The sequence below is a fragment of the Morone saxatilis genome, unplaced genomic scaffold (assembly GCF_004916995.1).
Source record: "Morone saxatilis isolate NCDOM2014 unplaced genomic scaffold, NCSU_SB_2.0 Contig0, whole genome shotgun sequence".
NCBI classification, from domain to species: domain Eukaryota; kingdom Metazoa; phylum Chordata; class Actinopteri; family Moronidae; genus Morone; species Morone saxatilis.
This window is the reverse complement of record NW_023339650.1, coordinates 17184119-17199146: the sequence shown is the minus strand read 5'-3', so window position 1 is coordinate 17199146 and position 15028 is coordinate 17184119. Positions and strand designations below refer to the sequence as shown.

At 40.6% G+C, this 15028-nt stretch overlaps 1 protein-coding gene across 1 annotated transcript in view; it reads right to left on the bottom strand.

The window, feature by feature from the left end:
* Positions 1–15028, bottom strand: part of cnksr2a (connector enhancer of kinase suppressor of Ras 2a) — a 42248-nt gene that overhangs the window by 10233 nt on the left and 16987 nt on the right. Inside the window, exons 9-17 of the mRNA XM_035657113.1 lie at positions 12688–12834; positions 10271–10383; positions 9995–10149; positions 9612–9701; positions 8257–8471; positions 5165–5216; positions 2204–2379; positions 1035–1108; positions 844–915 (exon numbers count right to left, since the gene is read on the bottom strand). Coding sequence (XP_035513006.1) covers positions 844–915; positions 1035–1108; positions 2204–2379; positions 5165–5216; positions 8257–8471; positions 9612–9701; positions 9995–10149; positions 10271–10383; positions 12688–12834 — 1094 coding nt within the window. The remainder of the gene's footprint in view (positions 1–843; positions 916–1034; positions 1109–2203; positions 2380–5164; positions 5217–8256; positions 8472–9611; positions 9702–9994; positions 10150–10270; positions 10384–12687; positions 12835–15028) is intronic.

Sequence of the window (15028 nt, the reverse complement as noted above, 5' to 3'; positions counted from 1 at the left end):
TATTTGTTTAAGATAAAATGAAACTGGAAAACTGTTTCACTGCCAGTAAAATGTAACATCCTTGATCCTCCAATAAAAAGATTAAAATATAAAAATCTGCTGCCTACATTACCCACAATGCAACTCGACCACCAACATTCAGAATTTGATCCATTCAGTTCAATAACATTTGGAAAGTCTAGAAGTAAAGTGCAATGAACTTTAAGTTAGCATCTTGGCCACCTGAAGTCTTTCTAGTGTGATTGCTCTATGGGCTGCATAATGTGTAAGCATATGTGGAAGATTAACTTTTTTTGTCTTAATACGCCACTGAGCAGCTTCCATAGGAATAAACAGAGCCCATCCTCCAACGCTGTATCCAGTTCTCCCTTAATACAGGCATGCTTCAGGTGTGTTATACTGGTAGTGGCTAGCCTCAAGCAGGCTGCTTCTTCTCATCTAACTCTTGCCAAGAATGTGAGTAAGCATATTTCCAAAAAATGCCAAATTACCCTTAATAAGTAATTTAGAAAGGTCTAATAGACTTTTATTATTATTACTTTAAAACTCACTGGAAACAAAATCCTTTCTGTAGTTGTGAAGTAGCAGTATGTAAATTCCAACACAGTCTGGACAACCTTCGCAGAGGCTGAAACTGCACCCTCTATGGAAATATCTTGCAAATTGTGTTTTTCATACACATCACTTGCCAAATAAAAACAGGCCTTTCCTTTTATTATCAAATGAAAAACATATTTGTTTTGTGCTCTGCGGATAGTAAACAGAAAGCTGCACCCTTGCCACCCACCAGGGAGTTTGCCCTTCTGCATAACCTTCGTCCGTGTTCAGCACATGCTGCTTTACCTGTTCATGTCGTCCACTCCATCTGCTGCAAAGTAGAAACTCTTGACCTTGGGGTGACATGCTTTGAAAGCACTAGAGACATAGGAGGAACAGAGGGAGTTATTTTTGTGCAGGATAACATTTATTCACGAGAGCATGCTAACTGCACAACACATAATATATGCAATAGACTGTTTTCATCATGCACTTACTACTTCTTGCGACATTCACTGGCCCGGTCGATCTTAAACTCTGGAAGACTGACAAAACCCTCTGCCTTCTCATCCTGAACGGAAAGAGACAGATATCAGGAGAAAGATAAGATGCTAATGCAATGTGGGAAAGGCTGAAGGAAAATTCTGGTTTATTTCAATCTGGTATATTTCCCATAATTATTGTGACTCTGTGGGCCTCCTAGAGTTTCTAAATAAACATGATTTTTACATGAATCATTTCAAATCAGGAAGTCTGACTAAAAGTAAACACAAAAAGTAGTCGACTGGGACGGGTCAACTTGCACGTCACTTTGTTTACACAAAAGTGCTTAGATAGCATAGATAGCATCCCATTATGTAGCTGCTGTGTGCTTTGAGCTAAATGCTAACGTCAGCATGTGCTTGCAAAGACTACGGTAGGATGCTGATGTTTAGCATGTATAATGATTAATTAGTTTAGCGTGCGGGCATGCTAACATTTGCTGATTAGCATTAACCACAAAGTACAGCTGAGGTTGATGGGAATTGCATTGATGTATTTGGTCATAAAACACACGACAAAAAAGTAAACTCAATAAAAATCCCCCAAATCTACCTCATGGTGGCGATAGATAAAAAGTCGGGGGATCACCAAGGTTATAAGTTAATTGAAGTTATTAGTTATAAGTTTGGGCATCGTAGATATTTGGAACAGATTTAATGGCAATCCATTTAATGGTTGCTGAAATATTTCAGTCTGGGCCAAAGTGATGGTCAGACACTGATAACTCTATAGCCATGGCCAAAAAACAAGAAGTTCTTACACGACTTTGAAACATTTACAAAGACTTCAGAGAATTTGTACTTCAAACAAATGTAAGCTGAAATCAGGCAGAAATCTCTTTATCATTCAAATCAAGGTCTTCCTGACTCATCCTGTGGCTGTGATATTGAAGCAGAAGTCGTGACTTAACTTCTACACAGTATTTTACTCCCTTGTCTTTGTCACAGAGCAGCACTATTTCCTTGCATAGCTCCTGTTACAGCAACCACAAATTATGACAAATTTCATCATCGCATCAATTTTTGGGAAACTGCCACTTGGAATACTCTTTCGCCATCTAGTGTCAATAAAAATTGAGATAATTGGCTGGAAAAGGAGAGGACAAGAATAACAAGAGACTTGCCTCCTCATTGATGTACCAGTACAGGCAGTTGTCCTTCAAAACAAACCAGTACTTCTTCCATTTCTGAGAAAAGTAACCCTTTGCATCTCTCTTTCTCCACAGCCAGCCCTCGCAGTCTCCTCTGCCCAGCGCCTTGCAGGAAACACGCCTCCGACTCAGGGAGGCCAAACTCCGTCCTGGAACAACACAAAAGGAAGCGTGAAGGCGGCGTTGACAAATACAGAGAGAATATAAATCTGAAAACTGAATGACAATTTGTCTCGCTTTCAACCCAACTTTCTTTCGAATGGTAGAGGATAGTACTAATGCTACTTATAGGTGTTCACTTTTTCACAGTGGTGGGAATTGAAGCATTCACAAAATGCCACATCCTAATGTCGCATTTATTCTTGGCAAGAGTTCAGCCTCTGGATTCGACAGAATGCTGCAGCACTGCAGTAAGGTAAGAGGTGTTTCATGAAACTTTTTTTCCTTCTGGCGTAAAAAGCCCTGTAACATTTTTTTCACAGCAGGCTCCTCATTAGAGATTAGCGGGGGAAACTTCGCTCCCAGTTGAGGGCCGCCAAGAAACTTTTATTGTGCTGTATCAAAAGTCTTACGCCTTTAAAGGAGAACACAATTCGATATCCCAGTTATTTCTGTGGCAACGGAAAGTGCAGAGTTCAGTATATCTCCAAACGAAACAACTTTCTTTCACAGTGCTAGACACAAGAAAACTAAAGCTCAAACACACTGCATGAAAAGGTTTTAAGCCTAGAGAGACCCTGAAGATAATTAACAGGTAATATACTCTGATATAGAGGAAATGGTACATTCTGAATATGTACAAAAGAGCACAATTCATTTTCTGAGCAGCAGCAGCCTGATACCATCACCAATTTGAGTTTTGGCTTCAGGAAACGCTTAGTCATTTTAGAAAATGAAGATTGGCCTCAGCATGGACCACAGGGAGTAACTAATATTCCATTACCTTTTTGATAAGGGTGCTACTCGGATTATTTAAAACATCAATAAATCATTATCATCGCATTCATTTTCAAACTTTGCTTTAATTGCTGTAAACAAACAAAGCCGTCGCCCGAGAAAAGGTGCAGATGGAGCTAAAGCTTTTCAGCGCTTCTCACAATGGCAGATGGTGAAACAAGTGAAAGAATCACTTCCAACATGTTGATCCTCGTTAGTGTGGTGAGAGGAAAAAAAAAAAGCTTTGGTCAAAGAGGCAAAGAAACTGATACCAGAGAGTTGGAGAGAGGACAATTAGGGAGTAAAGACATCTAAAAGAGAGGAAGCAAAAGGACTTTATGGGATACAGTATCTGGCTTCCAACCCTTGTCTCATTTGTTATATGTAAGTATGTATAAAGATACATATTCCCATTTTAATGCTCTACAAATGTTTCATCTCAACATTGTGACATAAAGAAATGCTAACTTTCATATGAATGTTCATGTGGACTAAGTGCACAGTATTAAAGCGGAAAGATGGAAAACTGCCTCACTTGCAATCCAGTCTGGACTCATGAGAATCTGCGAAATCATCAAGATGTGTTAAAATGCAAATACAGTCGTCTCCGCACACTGTGTGAGAAAAATGTTCTGACTTTATCATGAGTCTGTTGCTGAGACTCAAGTTGCAGCAGAAAAATAATGAGACAACTTCAGTAGGATCAATTTTTAACTTGCAGGATATAGATTTCTCAGGTCAGAGAAGTTTTTATTAATGTCTCACCAGATGATATAAACAAGAAGGTGTGACTGATTGGTTACCGACCAGCGTCTTTTCACCTACGTGTATTTAAACATTATTAAGAGTGGACAGATCTCCACCATATGTGTCTGGGGAAATGTGGGAGGGGACATTTTACCGTACCTCTACTGGTCCCTGTAGGCCAAATTGCCTTTTAAATTATGTCAAGCCTTCAGGACATTTCTTTATTGTGTGTTGTATTCACAGCGTCTTTCTTAATGGGGATATACTTCCCCATATTTCAACCCATTTGCTATTAATCAGAATGTTCATTTTCATGACACGTCCCTCCCGATCCACGTGTAACGGCGATCTGTGCATCACTAGCCTCAGCCTGTATGCATGAGAGTGGAGTGGAATGAAGGGGAGACAATTAGGGCTCTCTCTTAATAGTTGACTAAACTGTTACTTGCTGAGAGTCTTAGTTGACCCACTTTTCATGAGTCGGATAGTCACAGAAAAAATACAACACCGCTTGTGAGCTGTGCCTTGTCACCAGGACAAAAGTATCAGGGGATTGCTGCAACACGTGCCTTGCTCTTGTGCTAACTCTACTAGTTGTCGTTAGCTATACGTAGCAGTCCTATTAGCTGACACTAACCATACTGGGAGCTCGAGGGATTGGGGGAGGTTTTGTTTTTACATTACTAGCATAGGATATTGCATAAGAGAATGAGCACCAGATCCTGGACCAGTTGGTGAAGAGGAGTGAGGAGTAAGCAGCTAGTATAAAGCAGAGCAGTCAATTAAATAGGATTTTCTGACATATACAGACATACACACACACACACACACACACTGACCAGCGCAATGACATATGACTATGATATGATGACTGAAATACTGGGTGCTGAAGCAATTAGTCAATTACACAGTTAGTTATAAGTTATTGGTAACACTTGTGTTTACCCTACTATTTCATGTTGAAATGGCTGCTGTAAAAAAGGTCTACGCAACCAAAAAATTTTCTCTTTTATTTTATTTTAGCAATAATTACCATTATATATGTTTTTTTCCTTTAAACTTTCTGGGAAATTATTTGCAAATTACAGACCCGTAAAATGAAGTGTTACTAAGATAAGTGGTTCAACTGAAGAAGAGGCTGCTCTCACATTTCTGTACATCGTCCATTAGCTCAGCTTCTTGTGAATGACCACAACTGGAAAGTGTCGGCAGCTCCTTGCTTGAAACCAAACAGGTGGCGTCTCTGCTTACCTTTATTCTTCTTCCTGGTCTTTGACTGCAGAGAGGAGGACTGTTGGTATGTCTGAGAGCGTGTTGGAAAAGAAGAGAAGAAGAGGGAGGGTGAGCAGGCTGTCAGGATGAATCAGTGGCCTTTGTTTGCTGCAAAGAATCCTGGGATATAAAAGATGACAGATCTTAGGGAGCGGAGGAGAGGAGGCAGAAGGCACAGATACAAAGGGAAACTCTCCCTCTCTCATTATCTCTTTCTCACGCAGACACACACACACACACACATGTGCGGGTGGAAAAGTCAACCTCATGGAGGACTTTTGCAGCTCTCACACCTCTAAACATAGAACAGAAGGGCAGGAAGGGAGGGAGCGGTGGCACAACAGGACGTCCAGGTGATGGAGAAAATGTGGGAAAATAAAGCTCAGGGGCCTCGCGGGATTGAGCAGAAATTTCAGTAAGCAAAACATAAAGGACGGACATCTAGGAGAGAGGTTTTTTAAGGTCTGAGACTGAGTCCGTTAGTTAGCCATGAGCCACTGCTTGTTTTTTTTAGCCAGTGTTTGTTCACATTTTGGTCAGCTGGCACCAATAAATGTAATGCCGGATTAACTACCAGCAGTTCTGTTTTGCAGTGTACCCATTGACTGTCACTGGATTAGTTTGATACTGTAGAAAACGTGATGATTTTCAAGCAAGTTGCTGCTGTTATAAGGTTTGTGTTTGTGTGCTGTACTTAAGTACAAATATGAGGTACTTGTACTTTCCTTGACTGTTTTCTTCTCATACCACCATATACTCCTACTACTACTTATAACAAATTAAGATGTTTGCACACAAAACCCAAAAATGGCTTCTTATTTTTAATAATAATTGTACTTAGTTTAAAATTGTATAGTTTTAACTTTTGGACAAAACAAGCATTGTGAAGATGTCACTTTGGGCAGGGTAATTATGACATTTTGCACATTATTTCTCAGTATTTTCAGAATTTCTCCAAACCAAACAATCAATTGATTATTGGAGAAAATAATCAGCAGATTAATCCATAGTGAAAATAATCATTAGTTGCAGTCCTGCATGAAAGAGTTCAAAATGAGCTCCACCTTAACCAACAACAGTAAAATCTTGCTTTTACATTAATGCATGTGAAATAATAATCTAATGATATGATATATAATAATATTAATAACTAAGTAATAGTTTACATTGTAAATTTTCCTGATTATTGTCACATTTCTTTTACTCTGTCATATTTGCAATGCATATTTTTGCTTTTGGTGGTGGTGTGGTATTATTACTTTGAGCCACTGCTGATGGATTAATGGACGTTTATCTGCAATGGTGTAAAGTGTAAGTCACATTGAATCTAGAATGGTGTGTTTCATGTCTCTGTCATGACCTCCTCTGCTCCCCCTTCAGCTCCTCACAGTTTGAAATCCTCTGATCTAAAACACTCAGCTCTGGCCCGCATATTTGAGATGTGACCTCTCTCGACAGGTCAGATGGGGCCACACACCAGCTCTGATGTCACGATATTACACATGTCTGAGCCTGGAGCTCGGCCACTCACGGCCCCACGCTCAGCAAGACGAATGACATGGTCCCGCCCACACCCACTGACACGCCATCTGCCATCGCAGCAGCCATGCACACTGTAAACACACACGCACACACAAACACATTTAATTTCAAAAGAGATGCTGTCAAGATGTATAAGGTCACTGCCGGCCAAACTGACTGTCTGGACCTGAGAGCGACGAGCTCAGACGGACAGCCAGGGCGGACAGATGTCATGGAAATGACAGGGGGGTAATAATGAGTCAGCATTCGCTCAGATCACACTTCACTACAGCGCTTTTTCCTTGAGGGGTAAAAGCCCAAATTTGTCTTTTTCCCTTCAAATCTTTGAGTCTCAAAACAAATAAGAGAGGAAGCAGACGCTTACGTCATTTACCTTGTTTTTACTCTGAGGAGGCAACTGAGGGGAAAAGTCAGAGTTTCATAACCGTGTTTGATCAACGTTATGCAACTATATAATGAAATCTTGAAGCTACTACTTGCAAATTGAGGTAGGTAACTTTATTTTTCACTCTTCAAATGCTGGTACTCCTTTCTTAATCAGTCCTTGATGCTACGAGCTCATTGTTGCTTAGAACTATTTCTTTAAAAGGAATAGTTCAAGGGGGGCTGGGTCGGCGTCTGGGTTTGTTGTTCTGGTCCAGTGTACGAGCTTAATCCAGTTTGATTTTATGCAAATTGACTGAACTGGGATTTGTCAGTACTCTACGCTTTGGCTAATTAAAAAGAAGCAGCTCTCAGCGAAATCCTTTAGTGTAACTGACTACAGCTGAGTAGACGGTGGAGCAGAAGTCTTCATGGTAAGTTGCTAACTAGTTTGTGAATTAATGGAAAGTTAATGAACAATGACTCATCATTTCCACTTTTCAGTATAATTCTAATATAACCCTTTCCCTGACAGCAACTCATACTTTACATTATGGCATATATTTGCTATGTTACCAAGGTAACTAGCCAGCTATTGTTTGTCAGTACAGTCAGTAATGTAGTTTTGATCCACTCTTGTTTGCCCTGTTTTAGTTTCTGCATTACTCTGTTAATACAAACTCAACACTTCCTGTATTCATTTCAAATTAAAACCCCACTAGCCATTCAGTGGACAGAAACCCTTCATGTCTTGACAAGGCTTTTATTGTGAAACATACACGTTGTCTTGACTTGCAACTCCACTTTCATTCATGGACTCATTATGTTCCACTCACTCACTCACAACACCTAATGGTAAAATTCGGTTTTAGTACCGGTACTTGGTTTAATATCAAACCAAATATTTTTACACTGGTGCAACAATACACTTTTTTGCTATCTTGCCAGGAGTTAGATGAGAAAATCACTACCACTATTATGTCTGTCTAATTATATAAATCAAAATATTGCTTGGCTTAGCAACAGGGGGAAACAGCTAGCTTGGCTCAGTCAAGGGGACACAAAATCTGCCAACCAGAGACTCCAAAGCAAGGTGTGCATTACATCCAAAACTTATTTTAAAAAGACGATTGAATAGGATTCACTCGACAAAATGATTTACTTACATGATAAATGGAGGCGGGATCTCTCGGTGGAGAATCTCTCTGATTCGTCTGGAGGACGTAGTGGGAGGGGCTTTGGCTGTGGTGGCTCCGCCTCTTGGCCCGTTTGGCCGTGTCATTGGACCGTTTGCCTGGACGAGCTGTATGAGAGGAGTAGTCCTCAGAGCTGGTCCTCTCGTCCACGCCGGACAGTCCGACGTAACGCATCAGTGACGCTTCTGTGAAATTAACCAATCAAATTTAGCACACACACGTGTCAAATATATCAAATTCACATACAAACACATCAAACTTCTCCATCCTAGAGTAATTCTTAGAATATTTTGTGGTATTGATTGATTGTTGATGCTCTTCATTAGTGCAATAGTTTTTTAATCTCACTCAGGTTTTCTGGGCTAATTAGATACTAAATAAATAATATATACATAAAACACAATGCCAAAAGGTCACATCGCTGAAAGACTCATTAAAAAAAGATTGCATAATTTGATGTTTAATCACAGCATCACCAGTGAGCTAGTCATTCAAGCAAACATGGATGTAAACATTGAAAATCCTGGTTGCTTGTTTAAATGACAAATGTTGTCGTATTTCTGTCAAATGCAGTACTGTACCAAGTTTATCAAAAATATTTCAGAATATATTAGGCTGACGGATGGCTCCGTATGACCCACCATCTGTCATAGTGTGGGGAACAATAATGCTGTTTTTCCGTGAGTCTGTGTTGAGTCCATGCATGCGCGAGCACATCTGTGTGACGACGACTGTGTGAGTGTTTATTGGATTAGTTCAGGTGCACACTCTCTAAGGCTTCTCCATCTTTTCAGACCAACTTCCTCTTCACCGTTCCACTGGGGAGGAAACTCAGGTCTCACTACCTCTACTTCCCACCTTGTCCTCCCCTGGTTGCTAGGCAGCGGCCAGAGGAAAGTGAGACACCGAGAAGAGCTGCTGTCAGCGTCACCATGGCAACTGCGTGAGTGATTCAGGTTGAGGTCAGGGAGAATAGTCTTTTTTTTTCTGTTTCTGCCTCCTCTCATCCCTCCTTTTCTCCCTCCTCCTCCTCCCCCTTCCTCTCTTTCTATCGCTTTTATTCTTTCTCCATTCATCGCTGCCTTTCATTTTCTCTGCCTTTGTGCCAACTGTCTACCTTTTTTCCCCTCCCTTCCCTTCTCATCCCCTCTTATTTCATTTCTCTGTGATGCTAATCACAGAGAGAATTAGAGGATGGAGGCGCATTGATCTCCACACACACTGATCTCTTCGTAATACAGAGAGACGGGAACATTTAACTGAATCTAACAGGCTCTTCAGGAGGTGCACACACACACATATGCACTCCACACGCCAGCACTCACCTCTGCGGCTTTCTCTGTTAAGCTTGGCTGGATCTTCATAGTCGCCCACCCAGTTACACTCCACAGGCATGGAGATGGGCCTCAGCCTGCCTACAAGTAAACACAATTATAAAACTTAATATTGTTAAGTTTCTGGTTCCATTTTTATACTCTGATATTTGATATTTAGGATTCTTTTTATTTATTTTATCTGTAATGTATAGAGCGGCATCACTTTCTAAAACTTTTTATCAACTGCCGCTGGCTGCCAGGTGGGTTCCCAGCCTCATGATTGTTTTTTTTAAAGTGGTGTTATACAGCAGAATGAGAATGAACTCAATCCCTCCTCTTATTTTCTCTCTCTCACACACACACAGACACACACTTTAATCATAAGAGCGTACCATATGTAGGCGTGGTACAGTACACGGGCTCCTCCTCTTCTCGCCGGCGAGACTCTTGATCCAGGAAGGAGTTTGGTGACTCAGATCGCTTAGCAACGCTGACGCCACCATGGTTACGAGATGCCTCATCTCCAGACAAGGCTCCTGTCTCATCTCTATGGCAACAGCAGAGGCGGATTTAACGGCAAACAAGTGTACATCAACGTCAAAAGCTCCTCTTCTGGCTCTACTTTCTTATCAGATTTCTTTTTTTTTGAAAGTACACAAGCACTCTACCTGGGTGTGTATGGCTCAGCAGGTGGAGGGGGGATGTGAAGGTCCTGGAGGGCAGAGCTTTTGGTGGGTGTGCCTGAGGGTGTGGCCGAACTGCTGCCTGGGCTTCTGGTTGGCTGCAAAAAGCAAAAGTGGATATGGTTAGGAGAAACTTTCCTTAAACAATTTTTACAGGTTGAATCAACTTCATCTTTAATGTCTCCAAAGGATTATTTAATTTAAATGATTAATTGAAAGTTGGACTTTATGTAGTTTTAACCTCCATTGCTATTAGTTATAATAACTGTTGAAGCCAATATGGGTGTTTTAATGTCTTGGAGAAGTAGTATCTGAGCAGTTGCACTCCAGACCAGTAGGCGGCAACAACATGGTTACAGTGTTGGCTTTCACTATTACAAGTGCAACACATTGCACCTGTTTGCATGGCTGGGGGCAAAACAGTTCCAGCAAGTCAAACACAATTGCAAGATATCCACGAAAAGCTAAATCAAACTTCACATCCACGGCGTTCAAACCCAATGCAGCCTACCACAAACAGACATTTGATTCAGGTTTGTGTTTGTTACGTAAATATCCAACTCAAGCCGTTAATTTACCACAGTTGGCTACCTCAGCTGCTAAACTTTTGGAGTGTTTGCTGTTGATTAGTTACAACAATAACATTGTACTCGCCAAATGAATCATCACTAAAAAGAGGTCTAATGAGGCAAGAAACACCAGCAGTCCTACAGTCATACAAACCCCTGGGTTGGATAAACTTATTTGAAGGAAGAAAACAAAGTGAGCGGTAAAATCATTACCTAAATTGAAGCTCATAAACATCCATCACAGTTTACAGATCAACTTCCCGCATCAGTTCTGTGAAATGAGGGATTGTTCCAGACATTTCTTTCACTTCTAGTTTTAAAGTGGTTTAGATAAAACTGTTTTTTTTTACATCCTGACCATTTATTTTTCTTACCCAGGCAGACTTTGGTTTACGGATGGCGCCATGTTCCAGATCTCAGCAACCTTGTCTCCAAGACATTATGTTTATACCAAGTGGCAACCTCTGTGGCTGAAAAATGAAGCCAACACAAAAGTAACAAAAGTTGCAGTTCCTAGAACGGCCACTTGAGGCTGGCTTCAAAAGCGAGTCAATCTCCATAAGGCCCCATATTAAAATGCCCAACTTTACAGCACAAATAAAGAGTTTTGGTATCTAGAGCTAATTTGCCCATTTGTGACAACTGTAAAGGGGGTGATTTGTTATATAAGCCACCCATTTAAATTATATTAAAGCTTAAAGTTATGCAAAATTATGAACATGGCTACTTTGAGTGTTGGCTGTTTTCAGTATGCAGGCTCCACCCCATTTGCCCAATTTTGGATTATATCCAGGAACCTATGGGTGAGGCCATGGAGACTACATCCATTTTGATTTACACAAAATATGTTATATAGGCTACTACAAATTTGCAGCATTAATATGTTTTAAAAAAAAAACATATGAACATAAAAAGCCACGTTGTTAAAATATTGATATTGGTATCTGCAACATGTTATTTGACAGTGTGTTTCATGTGTTTTATTAGTTATCCGCCTGTAGTAAGTAAAGCACAATTAACATTTTTATGGTTATGTTTAGGCAGACAGGAAGTGACTCAGGATGCAAAGTTCCAAACTTTGTACGCCCAGCATCCACCCCAAATGTTATATATATATAAATGTTAATGATATAGCAAGCAACTCTGACCACCTCTTTAACAATGTTATTAAACCTTCAGTAACGCTTTTGTCTTCGGAGCAGTAGAAACACAATATATGAACATATGTATATGTGAACACAATATATATTTGACTTTAAACCTTTGAACCTCACAAATGTAAGTCCCTCTCTTTTAGTCTTTTTTGGTCTCCCCAAACTCCGACAACCACACTACAAAATCTGTCCAGCATTGAGAATGTGACTGGAAAAATAATTGCAAGTGAACATATCTGCAGGCACGAATGACACTGTATTGAAGAATGAGTGTATTCAAATTAGTAGATAAGTTTGAAAAAAGTTGTAATAAGCCAAAAATGGTCCTTCAAGAGTCATGACTGAAGTCATCACACAAAAGAAAACAGTAATGGAGGGCAGAGAGACTGTTTTTCTTCGCGTTTCCTCCTGATTGTGTAGATAATCAGTGTTAATTAGGGAGATACATTTCATAATTTGCCGGAGCACTGGGAATGTGGGTGGATGGTGCCATCAATTTTCCCTTCCCATTCATTCCAGTTTGTATCAGCTGGCAAACAAACCCATGCTGAGCCACAGTACCCTGACCTAATTACACGCTTTGGCTGCAGTCGTACAGGGAGAGTGGGAATACTGTGGGGAATTATGTGGGCCAGTGCAGTGTTTTAATAAAGTCTATAAAAGGTAGAGCTGGTCCCACCTGCAGAGCTAGGGGTTTCCAGCGCATGTTCTTCAGCAGAGCAGGAGCAGAGCTGAGTGTGCTCTGTGGACGCTTCTTCAGGGTCAGGGACACAACGCCTTTATCGGCCCTCAGCGAGCCAACCAGGTTACGTAACTGCCAGCCCACCTTTGAACGGGAGACAGAGGGTCAAAGCACGCACTGACATGCTGGCAAGTTATCATCATCTGGATAATGAACAACACAATAACAGCATTACATTTATATTCAGCCTGCAGTTTGAATTCGGTCCACGTCGTGATTGGATCTCGCTTGTTGAGCCTTCTGTGCAAGGCAAGTGGGTGTGGAGGTGGTAAGTCTATCTATAGAGCTTTCATGTGATGTAACCTGCCCTCAATTTGAAAACAAACGCATCTCATCATATATTTCTCTACATTTTTAGCCACTGTTTTCACAAAACCATGCCAGCACTCCTTGTTTGTAGGGCATCTGTGAACAATAACCTACTGTATACAAAAATAAAAATGGCTACTATATGGTGTGCTGTTCAAGGCCTTTTAGTTATCTGTGCTTTGTGTGGAGATATTTTCTAATCACTATCTTAATTGCATTTGTTCTGAGATCTGATCATAATGCAAGAGGAGGTGCAGAGAAGGTTAGAGGATCTGATTACACTAATTGCAATGCGTGCTGCTTGCATTTGCACCTTGTAAAAGTAAGTGCACAATCTGCTGTATAGATGTAAACAGACCGGTTGCCCTGCCACAAAAATTCAAGACACATAATTGCAGCTGGCTTTAACTACCAGTTTGACTGACAGGTCTTATAATACTCGATAACACCTTGTGAAAAAAGGTGGAACATCTCAAGGGGTTTATCCTGACACCTCATAAATTGGAACGATTAGAAAACACTAGATAGCAAAAAAAAACGTTATGTAAAGTTACTGTTCATATTCAATTCAATTCAATTGACTTTTATTTGGTTATGCCACCAATTCATAACAGGTAAGTTTATCTCACGACACTTTTCAAATAGAGCAGGGTCCCTTAGACGAACTCTTTTAACATTTACAGAGACCCAACAGTACCACCATGAGCAAGACTTGGCGAAGGGGGCCAAGGAAAAAAGCTGCCTTTTAACATATGATTCTGCTGGATGATATTAACTTTGCAATAACTGATTTTTTTTTGTCAACTTGAGACATGAGAGAGGACAACCTGGGAACACAACACTGTCGTGTTATTACTTTTTATGCTTCAATTAACTTTTCTCTTTAGCTATGGTTTTTTGGTTCTGTCACCACTCCTGGAGGAAAGTATCTGTCTCTTGTAGCTTGCTTAAATGCTCCACTATGTTCACAGTTGTCTCTAAAGGTATGTGTCCCACAGGATCAGTGAATTGTCCACACTTCCATTCACTGTCTTTTGAGCAAGCCGTGAATGCTCTGCGTAGTTTTCACAGTGGCATTTTTTGAAAAGAGGGGTCCGCCAGTGCCCCTCATGTTGCATTAACTGAGGTAGCGGGTCAAAGCTACTTTATAGACTATGCTTTTATGCGACATTTTAAACTAACTGTTGTCGATCTAAAAATGAAGACACGTTCAGCAACTTCCAGCATATTCTTTGTATATGAGAGACAGTTTCCAAATGAGCCGCACTGGCTGATCTGTTTTAGAATCCCAGAGCCAGGCAAGTCCAATAAGGTGCAGCCCGAAGTCAGAGTTCTGGAGCCCCTGTGGACACTTACCACCATGGTGTCTGTCTGCCTGGGTTTGGTGCCCCAGAGTTGGGAAGGTATACAGTGGGTTTTTAATTTTGACTTTTGGCCTTTTTGAACCAGTATTATTGAAACCCTGTAGTACAAACCAGACTTGAAGATTGAGCCAGAGCAAAAAGATACCCTTCATACATAATGCGAGCTGGATAAGAACCCACCTCAAACACACCTTTTAAAGACTCCTTGTGAAGCACAAGTGCTAGATAGATCCTTTGATTAAATGTCTGCAGTTTATTTAATGAGTGACCCATGTCCCTGTCATTTATCCTCATATTCAAAACCCCCTATTTCGAGAAATACCGCCCTTTAAAGGAAAAGTGGTTTACCCTCAGGGCTGAATGCGGGAATAATGTGCGTTACCAGCACATCTGTATTAGGGAAATATCTTAAGGAAAGATGTATATAGTGGAAATACATACTTAACCCATGGATGACTTATCCTAATAAAGCGACTATTATTTTATGATAGTTATACTACTCTCCCTTTTCTTAAAAAAAAAGACCAAGCAAGGAGGGTCCACAATATTGTTTTATATGGCCAATTTAACCCATCGTGGCTTTTTGGTAAGGTTTTTACTTACCT